At 36.6% G+C, this 23,757-nt stretch overlaps 1 protein-coding gene across 4 annotated transcripts in view; it reads right to left on the bottom strand.

The window, feature by feature from the left end:
- ZDHHC14 (zinc finger DHHC-type containing 14) overlaps positions 1-23,757 on the bottom strand; it is a 116,412-nt gene that overhangs the window by 23,984 nt on the left and 68,671 nt on the right. For all 4 annotated transcript variants that reach the window (XM_009281436.2, XM_009281438.2, XM_009281437.2 and 1 more), the window contains exons 3-4: positions 14,054-14,212; positions 1,659-1,796 (exon numbers count right to left, since the gene is read on the bottom strand). In XM_009281436.2, coding sequence (XP_009279711.1) covers positions 1,659-1,796; positions 14,054-14,212 — 297 coding nt within the window. The remainder of the gene's footprint in view (positions 1-1,658; positions 1,797-14,053; positions 14,213-23,757) is intronic.

The following is a 23,757-nucleotide window of genomic DNA, read 5'->3' as shown; positions in this document are numbered from 1 at the left end:
AGTGCTGCTCAACCACACAGAGGCACAATTCTTTTCTCTGCTCTTTGTCTAATTCACACTTAGAATTAGGTATGGACACTGCAAAGTTAAAATCCACTGGATAACTTCACTTGACATACAGAACGTGAAATATTGGCATAATATTGGTAATTCGTATGCTGAAAACTGCAAAAAAAAAAGCACTGTAATGTTTATGAAATACAAGTAGGCTAGCTTCAAAAGTAGCTTTATATTGTCAGACCAGTGTTTTCAACTACTGAATTCTAGCAGAGCAAGATGACAGAAAAAACCCCCATGCTTCCTTCTTCTTAAATGTAAAAAGTGTGCGTGTATATGCTCATATATGCCCAAATAAATTTCAAGGATTTGAGTATTAATGGAAAGTGTTCTCTTTCCAATAATTACTTTTCCCTTTTTAAATAATATGTACATCTTTTCTCTGCTCTTTCAACTGATATTAGAAATGCTGTATCTGGCAGTGAGACCAACTTGTTGATCCAGACTCCCCCAAAATTAAAAGTGCCCCTAGCTCTATTCTATGTGCTAGATTTCTGAGCTACAGGAGACCCACTCAGTGCTCTTATCCTTCTTTTATGAAGCACAAATAAGAGGAGTTCTGTTTCTTAAAATACAGATTTTCATCCCTGCACAGTGTAAGTAATTTAGGAAATTGAGCACAATCTGGCATATTTTTCAGTAAAGCATTCTCTAGATATTGCCATTATCAAGTCAGCTTTATAAATGTGTTATAAACTGAAATTATTACTTCTATCAGGTTTCCATTGTAATACGGAACACAAAGAAATAAAAAGACCACATTTCCAAAATTATTAAAGAAACACTGTTCAATGCAATATCCTATATAATTAGTGAAAAGATAGAACACCCTTAAGCTTCCTAGCGATAGTGGGTTAAAAAACCCCCACAACATACAAAAGGTCTTTAAAGACAAGTCATATAACCTATTGCTATAAATTAGATCATCATCATCATATGGGAGCTAACAAAATTTGTTATGTGTGTGGAAAAAAAAAGACACTACCCAAAACAGTCTTGAAAATACTCTCCCTCAAACCCAATCCAGAATACAAATAAAAATCAAACCCATGAATATTCATTTTCCTATAGCTTATCTAATTCACTTCATTATAAATTGGTTATTCTCAGAATGTCTATGCAAATGAAAGTAACTTGTGTTAAAAATAGTGTAGAAAAAGATGTAAAACTAAAGAGCAAACAACAAAAAGTGTAAAATAGCTCCAATCTATTTCCTAGCAATTTACCTGTTTGTTTGGATGGCAAGTGACCCATGCTTACAGTTAAAAAAAAGCACACAAGAGTTGTTTGGGAAAATGACACTATCTGTATACTTAGACATACAGTATGTGTGCTGCTTTTCCAATAAACTGTCCATAAAAGGACAAAAAAAATTAAGAAAATTAACACCGTATTAAGATAAAGCCAGCGCTAGATCAATTACTACCATGACCAGGGTCTACTACAGACCAGAATGGGACTCACTGGGGACTGTGAAGCTTCAGAGAAAAGGCAAATAAATAAATAAATAAATAAACCCTGAATGATCAAAAGATTAACTTAAAAATAAAAAACTCAAGCAAATGGCTACATACGTAATCTGATTTCACCAGCATACTTACGAAGGATGACGTGGGTGATAACGAATGCAAATATAAAGACTGTCAGAAAGGACAGAGATAAAATAAACATATAAAAAAATCTGTAGTTTCTTTTCCCCACACAGTTGCCTACCCAGGGACAGTGGTGATCAAACCGTTCTGAAATGAGAGGCAGAAGAAAAAAAAATGGAAAACAATTAATAAAATGCTGTTTATTTGAAAAAATCTCTCTGAATACTATATTAAAACTCATGATTTAACTGGCATTTGCAAATTAGCCACAGAGAAATTCTTATTTAGAAAGGAAAAAATAGAAAAGAAAAAGGGACTATTTTAATGAAACCTTACAGCTTTTAAAGAAATCAAAGCATGGCTGAGGTGAGCTCCTGTTAAACTAACAGCATTATTGTGATAAATTGTGCAGTTAGACCAATAAGCATGTATTTAATCACTGTCACATGCAGCAGTACCAACTCAATTGGATTTTTTCAAAATAAGGATTTTTTTCTTCCAGTGACTCTTCTACTCAAAATTGGAGTTTTTTATGCTGTTTTATTTACATCTGTCATGATCACACCTCTGACTTTTATGTCTACTATCATCTCATCCATCCATCAAGGTATATGAAATATTTACACCATCCCACTTCCTTTTATTGCTTCACTCAAAATATTCTCCATTCCAGACCACCTATTTTTCCACCTAGAGTTGACACTGCCATACAAAACCATTCAAAACAGCAAAACCATTCACATAAGCCATTTTTCAAGTGTTAACATTCAGACGATCTTGTAAAGTTTGCTTATACTTTTTTGGGGTTTGTTTTTAATAATCTATTCAATGTTGCAGAAATTTTCTGTAAACCACACGGTAAAAAACTTGGTAGATATTGTCTGAATGCTCTGTCACCCTTTGCACTATAGGCTCCCTCTTCTTTTTACTAAACCAAACCCCTTCCCTTTATTTCCCTGAGAGATTAACTCATTCATGAGACAGGAAAAGGCCAGGGTGGGTCAGAAACTAGTGTCCCCAACACAGGGGAAATGCCCCAGCGCTGGAAAGCAGCAGAGGGAACAGTTCGCTTTGCTTCTCCCCAGGCAGCCTGGACCCCCTCTTCCCATGCCAGTACGCTGGGTAATGGAAACAGAGCAATTGTCAGGAAACAAACCGGCATTTCCTAACTTTGCTTTGGAGAGATTACACTGACAGAATTTTAAATTTTTTAATCAAATCCAAGATTGTAACATAAGACAGATGCTCTCACGCTGACTCCCTCTCACTGTCTGATCTTTGTCCAAATCCTGTTTTGTTTTCTGTGACTTTTATGCCTCCATTGACGTACAATATCAAACTATTTGTAATTCCAGAGGAAAGGCGAGCTATAAATTTGAAGTCCTTAAGCCTATGTTAAAAAGGCACATCTGTCCAAGCACACAAGTTTATTTTAGCTATGGCTTTATGTTCAAGACCTGCATTAGAGGTTTTCCTTGAAGGACGTATTCAGGATTATCTTAATTTAAAAAAAAAAAAAAAAGTCAAAACAACAGGCACAACAGATTTCTGAGTTCACCAGACTTTCAGGGTTTTTTTAAATGGTTTTGCGTGACAGCTGTTTGGACCACATGTTCCTGCCATAAATCTGTTTCAAATTCCAATGGGGCTATTCAAGGTGAAGTTACTGAACTTTTTTAGGATAAGGCTTCAGAAACACTTTGATTTAATGAGTACTGCTGAGAATACTAAGAACTAAACACTCTAGTATCTAAAAGGGTAGGCGATACTACCTTTATTCAATGCAATACAGTTGTATTCCCAAAATAAGTTGACACTGCATTGGAACAGTGCTTTTTTTTTTACATTTGTGCTTCTGAATGAGTCCCTATGTTCTGGTAAGCACTTCATTTAATGGACACCTAATACAACACATGAGCAAATAATAACACAAAGAAAAATACAGTTATAGAGCCTTTTAAAGAGCATAATCCTAGGGTACTTTTGTACCCTACTGCTTCAGGGGGGGGAAAAAAAAATCAGGACATGTCTTTGGAAGACGAATTCCGTATATACACATTCATTCTCTTCTATGCTGACACAGTAGGAATCAACAAATTACACTGACATAAAGCTCAGTTTCTAGCCATGGAACAATATATGTAGATATCCATTTGATAGATTCAGATAAATGCAGACAAACAAAAACACACACATACACACATCCCCCATCTATAAACACACATACATGCATATACATACATAGATACTCCTTACTAAAGACTGACTTGATATTTTTAACCTACTTGTCACTCCTGTCCAATTTCTGTCTTCAAACTTTCTTGATAAACTGAAAGGCCCTGCTTTCTCAATAAATACCTTACCAATCATTGTGAAGCTAAGTAACTACCTAAGATGTTTGTAAAGCAGAAATAGACAGAAAAGGTTAGTTGGATATGAAAGACACTGCTACAGTGTTAAATCTAAATCAACTCTAATGAAAAAGGAGAAGTATTAAAGGGTTTACATGAGCGTTATGAATGAACTGGACCTCATTTTTCTCAGTCATAAAAAAGGGATATGACATTTATGTTATATGCCACAAAACGGTATATTAAAAAGCAAGGGATTATTCTACTCAGCAGAGCACAAATACGTAAATGCAAGTTAAAGATAATAGCCTTACAGCTTGTGAGCTGCTCTGGTTAGTTATTAATGCAAGAGAAAAAAGCCAATCCTGGCAAAATGAGCAGACACATACTAAGCAGAAACTTCTAATGCTGTTAAATATAAACTCTCTTAAATCTAGAGCTGTTTCTTCTTCCTTACAAAAAGACATGGCTTAGTAAGTATTAATGAAGAAATAACACAATATCTTAAGGTTCACCTCCGGCCTTCCAGATGCCTGTAAACTGAACAACCAATGATTTGGAAAAGGAAGCTCTGTCTGACATCTTTACTTGGCTTGGACAATGTTGGCAGCAAAATTAAGGTTTACCTTCACTGAGAAATGAAAAACTACTGATGCTGAGAAAAACTGGGAATTCCGGCCCTCGTAAACTTGAAATGCAGAGCAAATATAAATGCAACTGTTATGAAGAATAACAGACTGTTTAGAGGTGATGACTGCAGTTCTGGTTTAAAATTATAAGGTACAGTTAACATACTGCTGTATTGAATCATACATTTGTGACAAGGTTAATGTAAAAATATTTGAGGCAAATTAAGAGAATCAAAACATTGGTAAGACAAACTCTTGTTAATAAAAAGTGTATTAGAACTCTTAATGAAGGAGGAAGAAAGCTGCAAAGGCTGAAAAGTTTGTCTACGGAAGCATCCCATGGATAGAAAAGTTGTGATAGATCATCCTCCTGCACTCAATTTTAAGCAAAAGCAGCAAGGTATTTGCCTTCGGGATGTGATACGACATTATAGTCATATCTACCTAATCGAAAACTACTGCTAAAACAGATGGCCCAGCTTCTCCCCTTCTAGCAGTCCTGTGAAAAATCTCTTACCTGTGTGTTTATGGCGCTCTGTCCTTAGGCCAAGCCTGGTGTTCATTTTACCCTGTGGGGAGCTGGTTGACAGAGCCAGATGAACTTAAAACTATGGTTAATTTTCTGTTGCCTAGCTCCCCAGACCAGTTCATCACAGCATCAGACAAACACCAAAGCTGGCCCAAGTGAAGCAGTGAGAACACACTGCCAGAGAAGGGATGAAATGACCCTTTCAGAAGCAGCTAAGTGTTAATTCAGCTTAGCTGTAACACCAACCAACACTTAACAGGACTGCAGGAGAAATCCAGTTTTGATTAATTTTTCAGGGTCTGAGAACAAAAGCTGAAGCAAACACAAAAGACTGAGAAAATGTGTGAACAGTTTATAAGGTGAAGTGTCAATGAAAAGAGGAGATGGGTAAATGGAGACTAAAAATGCTGCTTAAAGACCACAGAAAACTAAAGAGGTAAGAAACCTCAAGAGCTGTCAGTAAACCTGCAACACTGACTTTATGTTACTAGTCTTTCCCAAGTGATCAGCAACTTTGAGTTTGAATAACAACTTCTGAGGATAACCAGCACCCCCATAACCAAATCCTAAGGGTGAGGCTTCACAAGATAACTGAGCCAATCTAAAAGCTTAGTAGCAGTGAAAGAGATAGTCACATGCTTCCTTTCCTGCCACTTCATCCGCTTCCTTCTTTCATTGTCTAAGCTGCTGATGAGTCAGGTCAGTTCCCTGAACCGTCAGGAAAGAAAAAAATGGAATTATTTTGTTCATTGCTTAGTGAGAAAAATTGACTTACCAATGGCTGTGTGTTACTAAGGGCTGTGTGAACAGGCACAAAGGAGAGAATCACACAAGTGGGGAAAAAAAAGAGGGTGAAATTCAGATACTGTCCCTTCGGAAGCAGCAAGTTGTCAGCATGACTCAGTGGTCTCATTAACACTCATCTAATAATATATGCTAACTGGGTGACAGAAGAACATACAAGTTACATCATACTTTAGACATTTCTCTCTGTTTTTACCTTCCCTGAAACATTTACATTTGAAAACTTGCTTAAGAAACATTAACTGCTGGATATCTTGGATAAAAACAAAACTGGGAACATTTCCCATTTCAATAAGCAATGGTCTTCTAGATGGAGAGTGTTTCCTTCAGAAGCCACACTGAAGCATGTTCCTTGCTGCTCAGAACCAAAGAGTGAAACCTCTACTTTTCCACAGCACGGCATGTAGACTCTTAAATACTTAAATGTTCAGCTTCCATTTTTCAATCATTACACTCCAGGAAATCATGTACAAAATGACCCCAATGCTTTCCTTGCTCTTTCAAAACATTTAATAAAAGCTTTATAATATACAAGGAACAAAAAAGCATTTTTACACAGAACATTTGTAGGCCAGCTTGGCCCTTCAGTTTGCAGCTTTTCTCGTCTGTTCTCACTGTGATCTCAGAAACATTTATTATTATTTATGAACTGCTTCCTTTTTCCTTTGCTCGACTGCATCACTGCACGCCAACGTACATTTTCTAAAGCTTAATGTGAAGGCAGGTCTCAAAGACAAAAAGTCTACAGGTGCAAAAATATCTAGGTCACATTACTAGGAGATTCCAATGAGCACAAGTTAGAATTCACTTGCTAATTCTTCCGTCCCATTCAAGTAAAGCGTTGTAGGGCAAAGATACAAACCTAAGGCATTCACCGAATGCTACCGTCTTTATTTAACACACGCAAACGTGCATCCCATGGGGATGCGGAAGAGTCAACAGCCTGCTATTCAAATCTTGCATCAGTCTAAATATCACATTACAACTCAACCAACTGGGCCAGCATTACTCAAAATTACTTTTGATAGTAGCAGTACAACATAGGACTACAAAGTCCATTGTTGTGGACACACACTGAGCAATTATGTAGAGATACTGACACATCTGCACATATTTATAATGATGACAATTACAGCTTTTTGTAGGACTATGATGTCATGATATGACCACATCTATTCAGGCTTATTGACTTGATATTTTGAATGACAAATGGTACTTTCAGAATTAGGTTGCTCTTGAAATGTTTAGGAAAACAAATGAGTTTTTTAGAAGTCCATATAAGGAATACTTTTTGTTACAAGCTGTATTTATTTTCTTCTAAGATATGGCAGTTCAATCCCAATAGCCTACTGAGAGTCATGTATGCATGCACAAAACCAGATATAACCATGGCATTAAACCCTTTACAGTCAAGAAAATTGTTTATTTAATCATATTTAAAAAAACACTGATGGGACTTGCCATCAATTGGCAACAGCAATCAAATATATGGATCAGTTTAACTTACACAACATTCACCTGTGTGACAGTCATTCCCCTGACAATGCCTTTGCTGTTACTTTTGTGGAATGAAATCAGAGTAGAAATTTATATGGAAAAAAAAATGGTGAATAACAAAAGACCAGTTGCAAGTTACATTTTTATGTATGCTGATGTTATTTTAGAACATCTGTTATGGACAATGCACAATGGATCCTTTAAATCACCAAGCTTCAGTACTTTTGTACTCTGAGCCCAAATCAAAACACCCCAAGAAAACCAAATAGAACAGAAAGAGCCTTCTAGCCTCAAGTTTACATTTGGGAAATACTCACCAAAGGTTTACTCCAGATTACATTCTGGACACTACACTAGTCTCTACAAGGTGATGCAAACTGAAGCAGCAATGTAACATTGGGAAAGATAGGCCTCTATTAATGAAATAAATTAATAATGTGCATGGATATCTACAACAAAAAGTCAATCAGAAACACAAACACAAGGGCTACTCAACAAATATTTCACTCTCTCAATCATTTAAATACTGTCCCAGACAGCTAAGCTATTTGTGTGGGTTTTTTTAAAGAAAATCATTTGCAATGTCAACTTTTTCCACACTAATCAACTTCAATAGTGGCAGACTAATGTTATTCACAAAAAGAAAATAACATGCTTCATTTTTTAAATAAAAATAGCACTTGATTTATTAGGAAAACATCCAGCCATTGCCCTAAGATAACTCATAGTAATTAAACTATATTGTCATATACCTCACTTCACTGCTACCTCCAATAATAAATGTTGACTAATTAACAACAAACCCCTTTGACTGCATGCACATTAATGGTGACATTTTCAAAGGCAGCAGCGGCAGTTTAGAATGACTGTTCTTTGATAGGTACGGAGAGTGCACAGCAAAGGACCTCCCTGCTTAACAACCTCTCCTTACATACCTAATCTTGTCAATACAATACCTTCTCACACACTGGGAACCAAACAAGTGCCAGACACACACCCAACTGTGGAGGAAGAGAGTTAAAAACCCCAACTTCTCCCTAGGGGAAGCGTGGTATCCTTACCAGGTATCAGCATCCACAAAGTTCATGGCTTTGTTCCTCTCTTTTCTACATGAAAGCACATTTTTTACACACTTCCGTTGCTGCCTTGTGTCTGCCTTTGAATTCCTTAACCATCTTTCAAATTGTTATTGCACCAATTGTAAATATTTGTTTATTTTCTTAGGTTCCTTTTTTTTTTTTAATTATTTTTTCCTGGTAATTTCTCTCTTTAATTTTTACTCTGACATCTGAGGTTTACAACACCATTTACACAGTTGGGTATTATGACCATCTCTGCTTTTTTTATATGCAGACCAATACATAAGCCACAACCTCTCTCTGAAGTAACCTGTAACAGTATTATCTTTTTTAAAGAGACTTTCTGCCATGTTTCCCAGTGCTTTGGCTTAGACTTAAAAACTCTTTGACACACATGCCATGCTCCCTGAATTTCTAAAGTGCATCTACTATATATATATGGCACACCCATAAACAAGTAATATATCACTTCCCTAAGTGCTGGTGTGTACTCCATTTGGCAGCTTTTTTTTTGGGTGCCCCAAAAATGTAGTACAAACAAAAAGAGCCAAAGCCATTTCTCATGTAAAAACTGGGAAAAAAATATACAAGAAGAGGAAAGGAGAGAAGAGGAGGAAAGGAGAGAAGAGAAGGAAAAAAAGGACATAGCAACCAACTTTGTAGTTTTAACTGTTCAGCTAAAGAGTCACTTCAAGAGGCCCAGAGCTAAGTTTTAACAGGTTCAAAAATCAGGCCCCAAAATGAAGTGAAAATTGTACTCTCTTCATTGCAGGAATTGTAAGGAAAGAAATAGGCAACGGTCACGAAAAGGAACTGAAAGCAAGAAGGGAGATAGTAAGGTAATGAAGGAAGAGTGCTACAGAATGGAATTAAAACCAAGCAAAACAAAATCCTGACATTAAGTAAATACACACTGATTAGAAAGGACCACGAAGTCCTGGGAAAATTACTCTCAGACACAGTGTTGGTGTTATAAAACCCAAAACATTACAATGCCACCTCTCAGCCTGTTTTTGAAGTAATTTGTGTTCTCCAGGCTGGAAGGTGGTGGTATCTGCAGTGACTACAGGGAAGAGCTTCTCCCAGAAGACACTGGTAAATCTCACTCTTTGTCTTACATTGCGTGTGTTATATATTACACGTGTTTTCATAATTAATTCCCATTATAAGAAAATAAATTTACAACACTAGTGCCTAATCTGGGAAACTACTTTTAAAAACAATTGTTTTATTCAAATTCTGCTGTTTGGCATACTGCTGGGTGCATAACACCTTGCATTTTTCAAAACAATAAGTTAATGCAGTCCGGTCAAGACCAAAACCAAAAGACGATGGCTATAATTGCCTGGGAGAAATGCTTTACAGAAGCAATGATTTAACCAGAAAGGGGGTGTCTATTGGCTTCTAATATAGCATATTTTCTGTCAAAATTTGTCAAAATCTTGACACTTGGTCTGATGTTTAGGATCTAGAGAAAAGCAGTCAGACTTACAAGTGAGAGGAATCCTATCTCCTACAGAAAACAGAAACATCGACAGAAAATGCCAGTATGGTACGTGCGCCTTCAGCACTACTGGCATCCTGGTTCCCCCATCTCAAAAAGTTTATATTAGGTACAAAGAAGGCCAACTAGGATCCATCAAGAGCTACTGAAAAGAAAGGGGTAACCCCCCAGGGTTCAAGAAGGCCTATGCTGAAAATTTATGAGAGCGTGAGAATATTCAGCAGGAAGCATCCCCGCGTGCTCACCCTCTTCTCCCGTTCTTCCCCAGGGATCCACTCTGGCCATGGTGGGAAACAGGCTACTGCGTGAACTGAAACTTTGGTCTAACTTAGTATGCCATTCTCATGTTCATCAGTGATCTCTGAAAAATCAAACTAAACGTTTCAAAGTTAAGTTGTGACATCCAATTTCAAAAATTTGAACTTTGAATCATCTGTGGGAAAACAATCATGTCTTGAAACACACAGAGTGGAACTGGAGAAGAGAAGGTATCTTAATCCATCAGTCACAGGCAATTTACGATATACAGATTTTGAAACAAATAAAAAGGCCATATTCTCTTAGATTAATATAAATGGTGGATCTCTTCTTCCACCATACTGGATTTTTGCCTTAGTCTAAATCAGTTAGTTCACCTGATAAGCAAAAACTGTGGCATGTGACTGTAAGGAAGGCTTTAGACATTTAGATTAGTGGACTAAGTTGCTTTACTGCTTGCTAATCATTCACTGTTTCTCGTTAGTCATTCAGTACTCAGTTTAAATAAATTGTTTGGAAAAGTCAGTTGCTTCTTGTTCAGTTTTTATTATAGAAATCAAATTAAACAAGACAAAAATTTATTAAAACAAAAAAAAGGAAATTACACAGTTGATGTTGAAATCATCAAAAATAAATTAAAAAAAAAGGTCATTTGATAATTTCAGAAGCAAGCCCAACCACTGGCTTCTTACTAGCATCACACAGTGCAATCAAAACCTCTTGTCAAAACCCAGCAATTACTAGCTTGAGTTTATGCTCAGAATTTATGTCTGCTGTGGTTTTTTTTGGGGTTTTTGGTTTTTTGGTTTTTTTTTTTTAAGTCTTTACCTCTTGTGTTTATGTGTACATTATTTTAAATTCATTTATAACTTTTAAGCAACATAATGGTACACAGAAAACCCTTGAGGGGCTAACTTCCAACTGCCATTCACAGATGCAGTTAAAGAAAGTAAGTCAGAAATACACCCAAGATATTTGCCTTAGGACAACCAAATTTTTTAAGGCATTACATAAATGCAACAAACTGCATTTGTATGAAAATCCAGATTTTTCTGGATACTACTACTCCCTTAGTAAAGCTAAGGGAGTTTGAAGTATTACTATGGGTAGAACTCAAATTAATTCAGGGGTTTTTTTAAAGCTATTTCTTCATATTTTTATCCAAATATGCTACATATCCATTTTTAAAAAATTTAGTGATGAAATGAAAATCAGAAACAAGATCAAGTAACAGATATGCTTACTAGACAACAAGAAAGTTGGGATTCATTCAAAAGGTGGGAAAAAACCAACAATGAATAAATTTTTGTACGTACTTACATATTTAAAATGCTGCTAAGGTTTCCTTACAGAATGAAAAACATCAATAGAAAATACAGAATGAAAAAACCTCTCTTTCACACCGCATTCATTTGCCCAGTATCATAAAACACCTTTAGGTAAAAGTAGCGTATTGTTTTTTCTGAGCAGTAAGTGCTGGTTTGAAGAAAGACTCCGCTCCTGTATCACACAGTCTCTGTAGTTAGTTTATAACTATGCAGCAAAAGCTTCAGGAACTGTGTGGTAAAAAGGAACGCATAGCCATATTGGTAGTGAGTTGCAATCGTAAGTTACTTAAATATCCGTATGCATGTGAAGTACGAATATTTTTGCATTGGTTTAGTTACATCAGTAAGGAACTAGCAAATGATAGTGGCACAAGAACGCTCATTGCTATTATAAGATTTATTCACAAACTGAAATTAAATAAAAGTATCATCATAAAGACAATCCTAACTTACGAGTGGAGGTAAACTGTGTAACACATTCTGATTAAGTGTACGCTCTTAGACTATTAGTTTTCCACAAGTACATGAGCAATCCGATTTTCTTGACACCTATTTTTCATAGAAAGTTAGCTGCAGGTACTTCTAAATTTCACTTTTTGCATTCAAAACAGCTGAATATTTATATGACAAATACCTGTACCTAACCAGGAAACAAAAATACTATGCAAGGTACCCTGAAAAAGTCATAGTTTATTGTAATTCCCATTAAAAACAGTGAGGAGAAAAACCACAGCAAATTCATTCCAATAAATGGATGGAATTATTTTAAAACAAATAACTTCAAATTAACAAATGTGCAAGAGGAAGTTACAATGATCATACCCATTTTATGAGCAGAAAAGACTAATCTTCTTGGATACAATTATCACTTAAATGAGTCATTTGCTCAGACTCTTTTCTGATGTACATTCATAATAATTCACATCTGTTGCTTCATCACAGACATAATCAAAAGACAAAGATTGTTTAAGTTGTTTCCCCTGCATCACTAATTGTATGTTTCACAGAGCAGGTTTTCCAAATTTAGTATGAAAAGGACACAATCAGACTACAGAATAACCTGTAGAAAAATCCTTCATATCAGTTTATTGAACAAGCTGAAACTCTATTTTAAAATAAGCTTCAGGATGTGTGCATGGGAGTTGCTGTTATTTAGGTACTCTCTCGGTAAAGGCAACAGCCTTTAACTTTTATATACTGCACTGGTCAACAACTGCATTTTCACGTTACCAGGTTTGTTGAGCAATACCACAACACTGTAATGTCCAGGTTACACATCTGATGTAACATTTTTCTGAAAATGTGTCAACTGCAATTCATAAACATCCCTACTCGCCAAGTTCAATAGCTTTTACAACACTTACAAAATTCTAACACATCAGAAAAACTTACTGAAAGAACCATCTACAGATACCGATCGATTGTATAGGGCCAAAAGACTAAACTTTTCACTCTGATGTAAGTGTACTCCCTAAATGAGTATCTTCTAAACACGAAACTGTAATTCTTCCAATGACTGCTTTATATCTAAAAATATCACTGCTGAATGCTGCAATTACATTTCTCAGCTGGAGACATCTTTCTGCATTATTTTCTTGAATGCATAAGATCCAGGCTTAACAGAGTGCTAATCAGCTGCACTAAACTCTAAATGTGATCTAATTAACTAGAAAACTACTCAGATTTGATTGGTGGGTTTTTTTCGTTTGCTTTTAAATCCAAGCATATCTTAATCACCTTGCCTGCCCTCCAAAGAAAGTAGTCATGAAAGAAGACAAGATGTTCAGAGGAAAAAAAAAAAAAAACCAACCTATCATTACAAAATATCCTTAGGTCCTGACATCATCTACTTACTCTCAAAATAGCATGCTTGCCCAGTAATTTCTTATGGATTCTGACTTTAAAATTTCTAATCTTAAAACTGTCCAAAGGTAAGAATGACCTACAGTGTATATTCTGGTCACAGTGCAAGCCCTAACCATTTGAACCACGCCTTACAGTTAGTCTGAAATGAACCGGGGAAGCAGCTCCTTGCCCTCAATTCAGTTTGGTGAAGGAAACAATTCTGAGACCCCCATAAAGCTTGGTTCTCTTCGCACTAGACAGTTCATCGCACATACTATGCAGCCCTATTTGAACTGGGTGTGTTCTTTGTCTTGCGGAGCAGGTTAGGAGAGATGTACGCATCAGAAGTTGTTTTTCCTTCCTAGATTAGCAACAACTATCCGTTAGGCCAAATCTCTTCTTCTGCCTCCTCCAAAATTCTTAACATTTAACAGAGCTCATAGGAAAGAAGGATGGACACAGCGAGTGACCTCATGAGTAATCTTGTCACTAACTGATTCTTTTCTCTGTCATATCAAAAGTATTCATAACAATATACAAGCTACTAAATTGAACATATGCCATATCTTTTTTTACTCACCTACGCAGTTATCACAAAGGCTGCAATGTGAGGCACGAGGTGGGCGGAAAATCTTGCAAGTAAAACAGTATTTTAGTTTCACTGTCTGTCCATTGATGATCACTTCTTTTGTTCTGGGAGGGGGGCGGTATCCTCCTGAACTGGAGCCATTTGCAATATCTAAACATGGAAATACACCGTATTAAATTTTTCACATGAGCTATGGTGTATGCACAGAACTATCCCTGATGGCAGCTTATAGCAAGTTTCAAATTTATATTAACACACTTAAACAACTTTTTTCCCTTCTCATTCCCCTAAAATAACACGTAGCAAAAGATAATTAATTACAAATAGCATTCATAGCCAATCAATCTGAATTAAAAAAATACACCCAAACCCAATTCTCAAATGCTAACAGCTACCTTGATCCCAAAACTCTTACACTCTCATATTCCCTAATAGGTCAGAGAGAATACATTAAAGACAACTACGACTACTGGTGCAGGATGGTAAAACCTGGACGAGTTATCTTTTGGGTTTTCCTGACTTTTTTAGAATTCCTGTAATAACAAATAGTCTCTCTACAAGTGCTGCAGCAATTCTACAATCTAATATAGAATCTGCACATTTACTTAAGCAGCTCTGTCATTAGAGCTTGGCATACGGTAGAAATAAGATCAATCATCAATTTGAGGTCTCTGAAGTGCTGTGATACAATGGAGCGCATTCAAAATAGTATTTCACAGCTCTTGCTGTTTCAAAGTTTGAAAATCTAACTCCCAGTGTTACTTTTACACATCTTGAAGTTTGTTTGTTGCATAAAAATAGTTTCCAACTACCTCATTTGGTACAAGTGGTGGGGGTTTGGGTTTTGTTTGCTTGCTTTTGTTTTATTTTAGGACATCAGCATTCATTTTTCCAGCAACTAAAGGACTGATTAGGCTAAATCATTAAAGTTCAATTTTGTCCTTTAAATGCTCCCAAGCTGAGCTATACTCTGAAAGTTGAACATGTAAAAGTGGTACCTTTTTCTCAGTTTATCTGTTCCTGTGTAAGCACAATCAAATCAAACCACAGAAGTGAAAAAAACCTAAATTATTACTCTTGGACAGGCAGAACAGAAGAACAATAGGAAAGTAAAATAAGTTATTTTCCAATGTATGAATGAAACTACATTTTGAAGTCACAGTCACCTGCACAACTGTGTTTTAAGTTGTCCCCCTCACTTTCATGTTGGACAAGCATGGGGCTGGATGACAGGTTACTAAAAGATCCATGACTTCTATTTCAGCTCAGATTGTTAGAAACGTCACCCACAATTACAATTTCTGCCAGGTCTGCAGACATATTTACACACCCTACAAACTACACATTTTCCAAGAGGGCGACTAGAAAGCCTCCTACCTAGCAAGGTATTCAAATTAGTGACAGCAGAGCTGTGCTAGCAAAGGTGTAATTATACAATATGCTAGATTTGGCAGCAAATCTAGCTTAAGAAGTTCCCATCTGCAACATGCTCACACGCATGCATCAATAAAAGTATTGGTGGGACACCACTGTAAACTTGACCATTGAAACAAACAGACTTCAGAAAACTCTCTTGGAGAAGAAGGTGGAAGGAGGGGAGTAATAGCTGAGAATGATGGAGTCAGGGTGTGAAGCTCCTAAGCATCCCTTATGAGAACGAAGTAGTGAATACTGAAGAAACAGCAGCTTAGAAGCAGCCTACTAGACCCTGATGAGGTACAGACATTTGCTCACGTTGGATCTAAACCAACCCCTGCAATGTTCTTGGGATGCTGAGCCAGGTCCTATGATCTGCACGTGGAGGTAGGGATTACTGTGTGGCTCCCATAACAATCAAGAATACTGATTTTGACCTCAAGGCCAATACTACTTGACACAGTATTTTTTATTAAATAAGTACTGCATTACAAGCTATTAGTGTATTTACATGCTGAAGCATAACTAGACAATGAAAGTTGTTTAATGTGCAATGTGGACATTATCTCAAGTTTCCTATTTTTTTTGTTTTTACAGTTATGTAATTTAAAAGAAACTCATTAACTAAATGATTGTGATTTTAAAGCACTCTAGCAGATACAAGAATTTGATGAGGTCAATAGAAATAATTTAATTTCTTCAGGTTAAAAAAAGTAAAAAACTTTTTTTTATTTGCTTGCATAACAGTTTACTTGTCCTCATGACACACCAGTTTAAGTAATTTTTGATTTTTGCATTCTAATTCAGAACTAAGCTGAAAAGATGTTCTTTTAGGGCATAGCACAACTGTGCTTATACTATTTAAAGCTTTACAGAGACATGGATGATTCCTAAATCCATAAAACTGGGAGGAATTTCTTATAATTCAGAGATTACATTTAAAAAGCTTCCATATTTACAATGAAAACTTCTTTTCTGTAGAACAAGTCATCATAGGCTGCATGAAATGCTGAAATACATAACTTGTAGTACTAGTACAGATCTACGCAAGACTACTTTTTAGGGGAGAAAAATGCCATAGTAAGTTTTTGTTATTAAAAATCCCCTACAGCTGATTTTAGTTACTATCACTGAAAAAGAGAAATATATTTTAATACACTGTACTTTCGGTGACATCATCACTAGCAGGCTTGTAATATTCTTAGTCCTTCTATAAATCCATGGGCCTTACATAACAGAGTGTTATGCCCATTTCTGACCATAGTCTGGTCAAGATAGACTGAAACTGAACAAAGATGCAGGTCATTAGCCCTAATTAGCTTTTTGTCCAATAATGCATTTAACATGTGCATGCATAACATGTTCATTAATAAACCAATGATTTCCATTTGATACTCACACACAAATTTAGGTGCATAATTGTCAAAAATACTAATGAAGCCTGAATTTTATATAGGTGTAGCTTTCTTATACTGCTAGAAATGCTGATGCATTGAATTTCCTAAAACAACACTAATATTTCAGATTTTCTTCTTTTACAAAATCTTATTATTCCTGAATTTGTACACAATCATTGAAAGAAAATGACTTAAACCAGTCAAGGTGAATTGTTTAGAAGAAAAACGCTTTTTTCTAATGAAACATTTACACATTAAAAAATGCACATTGACTAAAACCAGTATTTCCCCACCTTTCAAGAAGTTCAAAAAGCGCACTGTATCTATTTTATTTTAAAATGGGCTCTGGCAGAATCTCAAAGGCAACTTCCCTCTTCTCTGGTGGAGAAGGGAGACTACTGGCCAGCCCATTTTACTTACAATGCTGGTTTTCTAAGAGGATTTCCTTCCAAACCTTTGCAGGGAAGTTCAAGTTCAAAGGGACAGCAAATCCTAGCTCTCTGAGGAAAATTAATCTCAAAATCCAAGGGTGAAAGCTGATGCAAATGAAATTAATGAAAACAGTCTTGCTGACTTTCCATGGAGTCAGGATTTTACCCACAATCCTAAATTGCATAATCAAACCCGGAAGTCCCAGACTTTCTGTTTATTAACAATTTTTTTCTCGAAACAAGCAACAGGGCAAGGTCAAATGTGCTTGGATTTAATCAGATTTATCTAACCTAGATCTAACCACAACAACTGTGGTCTCACAGTGGTTTTTCAGACTTCAACTGGACTGCTCAAACTTGGGTTCTAACACAGTTAAATCTTTTAATATCTTTATATCTTTTAATATATGCAGTCCCTTTAAGGCATAATAAGATTAACCTTTACAGAATCGCCTTCCCCAAATAAACCTCCATTTGACCACTACTTTTTACATTTTTCTCTTCTAATCCGTTACTGATGTAGTAATGCAAGTTATTTTACAAAAAGGTTAAAATTTTCTCACTAATGGGATTGCCTTTCATCCTCTCTGCTCTGACACATTTTATAACTTCTCTAGCAGTGTTAAATGTTCATGCACTAGATGGGGCTCCAGCATTTTTATTACCCTATTACAAAAACCCCAAACACAATTCATATCCTTGCAGGACCAAGGTACTTAAACTGCTGCAAGGAAGTCACTCCAAGTATTTAATGGAGATACAACACAGTCTAGCAACCTTCTAATGTGACAGCAAACTCCACTTAGATCTCTCAAATTATTATGCTTGAAACAAATGGGAGGTGCTGTTTAGATCAGACAGAGGGGCTGGAATTTTGTATACATATCACCAGGATTCTCCCGCTCAATCAAGCATTCGCTTTTTTGGTCAATTTCCCTAAGATCCTAGGACAAATGGTTTCTAGAAGGTCTCTCCGTGTTGTGTCTACACAAACTTAACAACCATGTTATGCAAGGCTTGCCGTCAACTTTAAAGGGTCACAATTTTAATCTTCAAACAATATCATCAGAAAAGTTAGTAACTTGAAGTAGTTGTAATGTTTCTTGCTAAGAAAAATAGATAATGCAATGAAAAAAATCTTTATGTATGACCTATAACATCTGAAGAACAAAAAATCCAAACAAACAAAAAAAAAACCCTGCAAAAATGCAAACCCCCTCTAAGAAATGTCTTCCTCTGTATTTAACCACTTAAATCTAAGCTACATGCTTAACAACAGTGGGCTACAAGAAGAAAGAGGTTTTTTGGGTTTTTTTTAGGGAAAAGAACTTAATCAAATAACATTTTCTTGTTTCCAGACGGTAATCTCGGGGACAAGCAATACTGGGAACCTGGCTTAGACTGAAACCAGCAGCTGTTAACTGCATTCTTCACATAATTCTTCATCTGATAGCCAACAAGAGATACCAACCAAATATCATTCCTGACTTTAGATAAAAGACTTACTGCCTCAATTTCAGAAAAACCTATGTATTATTTTCTTAAGAGTAGAATTGCATCATCGTCTTGAAGTCTAAAACTTTATGTGAAAGGTATTCTCACTCCCAGAAAGAAATGTAATCTTTAGTGATCTGCTGCGGGAAAGAAACACAGAGAGTAAGAGCTTTCTGAAAGACTTACCTGATGCACAAAGTAATTTCACTAAATTTATTTTAAGAATGTTGTTTAAAGCATGCAATATCAGGTATGACTATTAGCCTATCAAGCTGGTATCCCACCTTTGGAGAGAAAGCAAAACATACCCACGTTGTACCCACAAGCAGTATGTATTTGTTCAGGCTATTGTCAATTCTATGAAATGCCTATGCTGTGGCATAGATTTAATTTTATAAGGCTCTAAGGAAATTGAATTCTGCATTTCAAAACAAATGAAAGACAGGCATGGAACTGTGGAGAAGTCTCAAATGTGATCTTGAGCATCAATGACAATTAGAGAGCCGAAACAAAAACAACTTCCAGAGATGGTGTGCTGGTGTGGCTAATACACTGCGTTCAGGGCTTTAGAAAAGGCAAAAGAAAGCAAGCAGAAACTGTGAACTGGCCTGACCTCGTTGTACAGAATAAATTAGGAAGATATACATGAAGTAAAATCCCAAGCATTTCCTTGCTGTAGATGGGTCTTTTTAAGGCTGGAAGGATACATTACCATGATCATCTTTTTATTTATCTGCATCACCTATACAATGCAAAAAATACCAATATTGTGGAATAATTGTTAATCTTGTATGCATCAAATGGACAAACACTTTCCCATCTGTGAAACCCATTCTGCTGGATTTGGTTATCCTTTTAAGCCCTCATATTTAGAAGTTTATTATCCTATAAACATTTTTACACCTGAGGTGACTTCACACTAAACTAACTACAAGAGACATATCATAACTGCAAAGAGGTTACAAAATAAGGCTGCTCTTAGTTTTCATATTCCCATAGAAACACCAGCCTCTCTCAATATAGTATTTTGTGTGATCACAAAAAACATGCTTATATGCACCATGAAAAGGATGCAACTACCATTGGAGCTGCCCTGGAAAAAATGACTTTTCAATTTTCATGAAAGTTATAATCGAGGTAAAAATACTACATCAACAAGTCTAATTTCCCATTTAGGGGAGGGAAGAAAAAAAAAAAAAAAAGAGGTCCTGTTGCATTTGACTGAGATTATAGCACTTTTATAGCAAATAACCCTACATCATCTTCAGTGATTTTGCATTATATAAGCCTCCTGCATCTAGTTGCTTTTGTTCTATTACCTTATATGAAAAAATACTAGAGTATTTTAAGACCTATGCTCCTCCTTCCCTCTCTTAGGCCAAACACATATATTTCTTATAGGTCATGTTTTCTAGACTTCTCTGTTTTGCTGCCTTCCTCTTGAGTTTCCACACTGTGCTGGTTTTGGCTGGGGTAGAGTTAATTTTCTTCACAAATCCATTTTGGATTTGTGCCGAAAACAGTGCTGATAACACAGGGATGTTTCAGTTACTGCTGAGCAGTGCTTACACAGAGTCAAGGCCTTTTCTGCTTCTCACCCCACCCCACCAGCGAGTAGGCTGGGGGTGCACAAGAAGCTGGGAGGGGACACAGCCGGGACAGCTGACCCCAACTGACCAAAGGGATATTCCACACCATATGATGTCATGCTCAGCATATAAAGCTGGGGGAAGAAGAAGAAAGGGAGGGATGTTCGCCGTGATGGTGTTTGTCTTCCCAAGTAACCGTTACACGTGATGGAGCCCTGCTTTCCTGGAGACGGCTGAACACCTGCCTGCCGATGGGAAGCAATGAATGAATTTCTTGTTTTGCTTTGCTTGCGTGTGCGGCTTTTGCTTTACTTATTAAACTGTCTTTATCTCAACCCACAAGTTTTCTCACTTTTACTCTTCCAGTTCTCTCCCCCATCACACCGGCGGGGAGTGAGCGAGCGGCTGTGTGGAGCTTAGTTGCTGGCTGGGGTTAAACCATGACACACTCGTGGTGTCAAAAACTGGACAGTGAACTGACACTCATTATCACTAGGTATTGCAGAATGTCACTTCTCCTGGTTTATGTAATGACTCTTTTTCTAATGCATCCCAAAAAGAATTTCCGCTTTTTGTCATGATATCACGATGCTGTTTGTGGATAATACTCAAGTCCCCTTTTACTGTACCATTCACTGCTGAGCCCCCTTTTTGTTAGTATTTGATTTCCATTTTTAATCATGCATTTTGTATTTGTTCCCTAAATTTGCTACAATTATTTAGAGTATATAAAAAAAAAATTAAAAAAAAAAATTGAGCCAAGTGCTTGCAAATTCCCCCAACTCAGCATCAACTTCAGAGTTAAGCATATTCCCTTTTTCTTGAGCCCACAATCAGTTTCTGCAAGATCCTACTTGATCACTTACTGTTTGCCAGTTGAGTGTCTTTCCAGAAAGTTGCTCATTGACTTTGTGGTAATTTCATCTAGACTTTATTTCCAAAATTTGTATAGAAAGAATCCTACGCAGGACAGTATCAAGAGCTCTATTACAGTCAAAATTTAGCACATCTGCTTCTTCCTTTCCACCAAGACAGTTACTCTTTCAAGGAAGGACATCAGCTTGGTTACACTTGATTTGCTCGTGAAATACTTTGTTGCTTGTTTTAAGTCCTAAATGGCCATAAACCCCAGCCCCTACCAGCCCCAATTCTTCCAATTTGATCATTTAGCAGTTTGCTCCATGTCTTTCCAGACAGAGAGTAGTTTCTAGCGATAGAATAGACAGATTTCTATTAGAGTAGAATATTAGATAGATATAGATACAGTATAGTAGATTGACAGATTTTTCTTTTTAACTACTGCTACTACTTTCCCTCTTCTGACCTGCACTTCCTATCAGCTGGCAAGAAGTGTGCAAGTTCTCTTCCGAGATCAAAGCTGAGTGTTGAATCCTTCAGGTTGCCCTCTGTTATTTCTCATTTCCCAACTACACAGCATGCCTTCAGCTTCTCTTTCTTCCTCTGGCCTCTAACAGAACCTGTCCTGTTATCTTCTACTGTTCCTTGCTGGTTTTAACTGACTTTATTCCCCTTTTGCCTTTCCGACACTTTCCCTATATGCTTGTTCCACCTCTTTATACTCACCTTTAGAAACTGTCTCCACTTCTGATACAAGTATCTTTTTGACTGCAATCTTCATAAAACTACAAGTACAGACACAATGGCCTCTCTTACTACACTTCCCAACCTTCCTCTGTATGAGGATAACTTGATGATGTACATTTAATATAGTATTTTTCAATAATAGAGGTCCCTTTAGCTTTGTGGACTTTTTTTTTTTTTTTTTTCCAATTCCTTTCATTTTTTGTTTTGATATGAACACAGATGGCTGGGCTACTACCACCTCGCCAAATCCTCAAGAAACAACTGCTTTCCTGTACCCTGGTGGCGGAAACAGCAGCGTCACAGCTCTGTTAGTCTTCCACCTTCACCTGGAAAAAGGTGATGGCCTAGGTGGAAACATATCACGCTGTCAGCATGACCACTCTGTTTCCAAAAAGTCACTTGAATGAATGGAGTACTGGCAGTTTCTTTAGAAGGTCTTGAGAACTGTTCTCCTTAATTAGCTCGTCCTATTCTATGCTTTCTGACATACAAAAATAGTTTAATAAGCTTTAAAAGAACTTCAAAATAGCATTCTTAAATCAGAATTCCTCCCCTCGGGACATAACAGTTTCTCACTGCATCTGCAATAATTTCTGTGAGGCTGCTTCCCAAAGAGACAGGTAGGGCAGAGTAAGTCTCAAGTATCTAAGAACAACATGAGTAGAGTAAAAGCCACAGACTGGACATGTTACATGCACAAGTTTTAGAAAGGAAACAATTTGGTAAAGGCATTATTTTTAGGTGATTTATCTGAAGAATCTCTTGTGTAGAAGTATATTACTGTTAACCTTGCACCCCATCTTTAGAAGGCACCTCCAGTTCAAAGGCACTGCAAGTTCCAAGGCAATCAAACCAGAATGATAGTTTTGGAGCATGTAGAAGTTTTCTTTTGAACTGCAGGAGCCATCCAGCTTTTCCTGCTGCACAGATGACAGTCCACTAGGATACATCTTTTTAGGGCACATTAAAAAAAAATATTTTAACAGTACAAAGATGTCTCTCTCCATTTCCATTGTTGATTCCAGAATCACACTTTTAGGGCAGAAGGAGTTGTTATAGCTACCTAGCTTGTTCCTCTCCATCAGACTTGCCATAAGCCCTCATGTTTGGGAACTTGAGCCCCAAACTCCACATTTGCTGGCAATGTAGTTCCTCACTTCAAGACTCCATTTGCCCTTTTAGGAAGACTACTAGTTTTGCTACTGCTGAAGAAAGGACAGTGGCTTTGATCAGCTCAGCAGTCTGAACCTATGAAGCAAGTCTTGTGCTACCATTTGTAAAAAAAGTTTGTAAACACAAGTTCTGAAACAGTCACACATGGAAACATTTTGACTCTCCTAATCAACTTTTTAATACAATCTTTGTCTTTTTTCAGTATCCAATTTGTATTTTTCATTTTGCATTTAGCCAAAACTCTGTATCTGACAGACTCTTTCTTTAAGGAAAAAAATTATTATTGTCAGCTGCTTATTTAAAATAATTTCTTTCCTGACATAGATCAATGTTTCTTTGAACACAAGGTAAATAAATAAGCAATTCCTTGAACAGGAGCCTGTGCCTGTATTTTGGACTAAAGCTGGTACCTTATTCTAGGTAAAGGATTCCTTGAAAGAAATAAATGAAACTAGACCGTAACACTGATTAGGAAAAGGTGCCAAACGAATGCTTCATTATATTTTTCCATATTTTTATGCTTAAAAAAAGACTTGGCGAGTTTTTGTATCCTAAGCTATATACCTTATTTCTGAGGTTTAGATGCCTAA

This window comes from Aptenodytes forsteri, unplaced genomic scaffold (assembly GCF_000699145.1).
Source record: "Aptenodytes forsteri isolate BGI_AS27 unplaced genomic scaffold, ASM69914v1 Scaffold82, whole genome shotgun sequence".
In the NCBI taxonomy this organism is placed as follows: Eukaryota; Metazoa; Chordata; class Aves; order Sphenisciformes; family Spheniscidae; genus Aptenodytes; species Aptenodytes forsteri.
The sequence above is the reverse complement of the archived record's forward strand: the minus strand, read 5'-3'. Positions and strand labels throughout refer to the sequence as shown.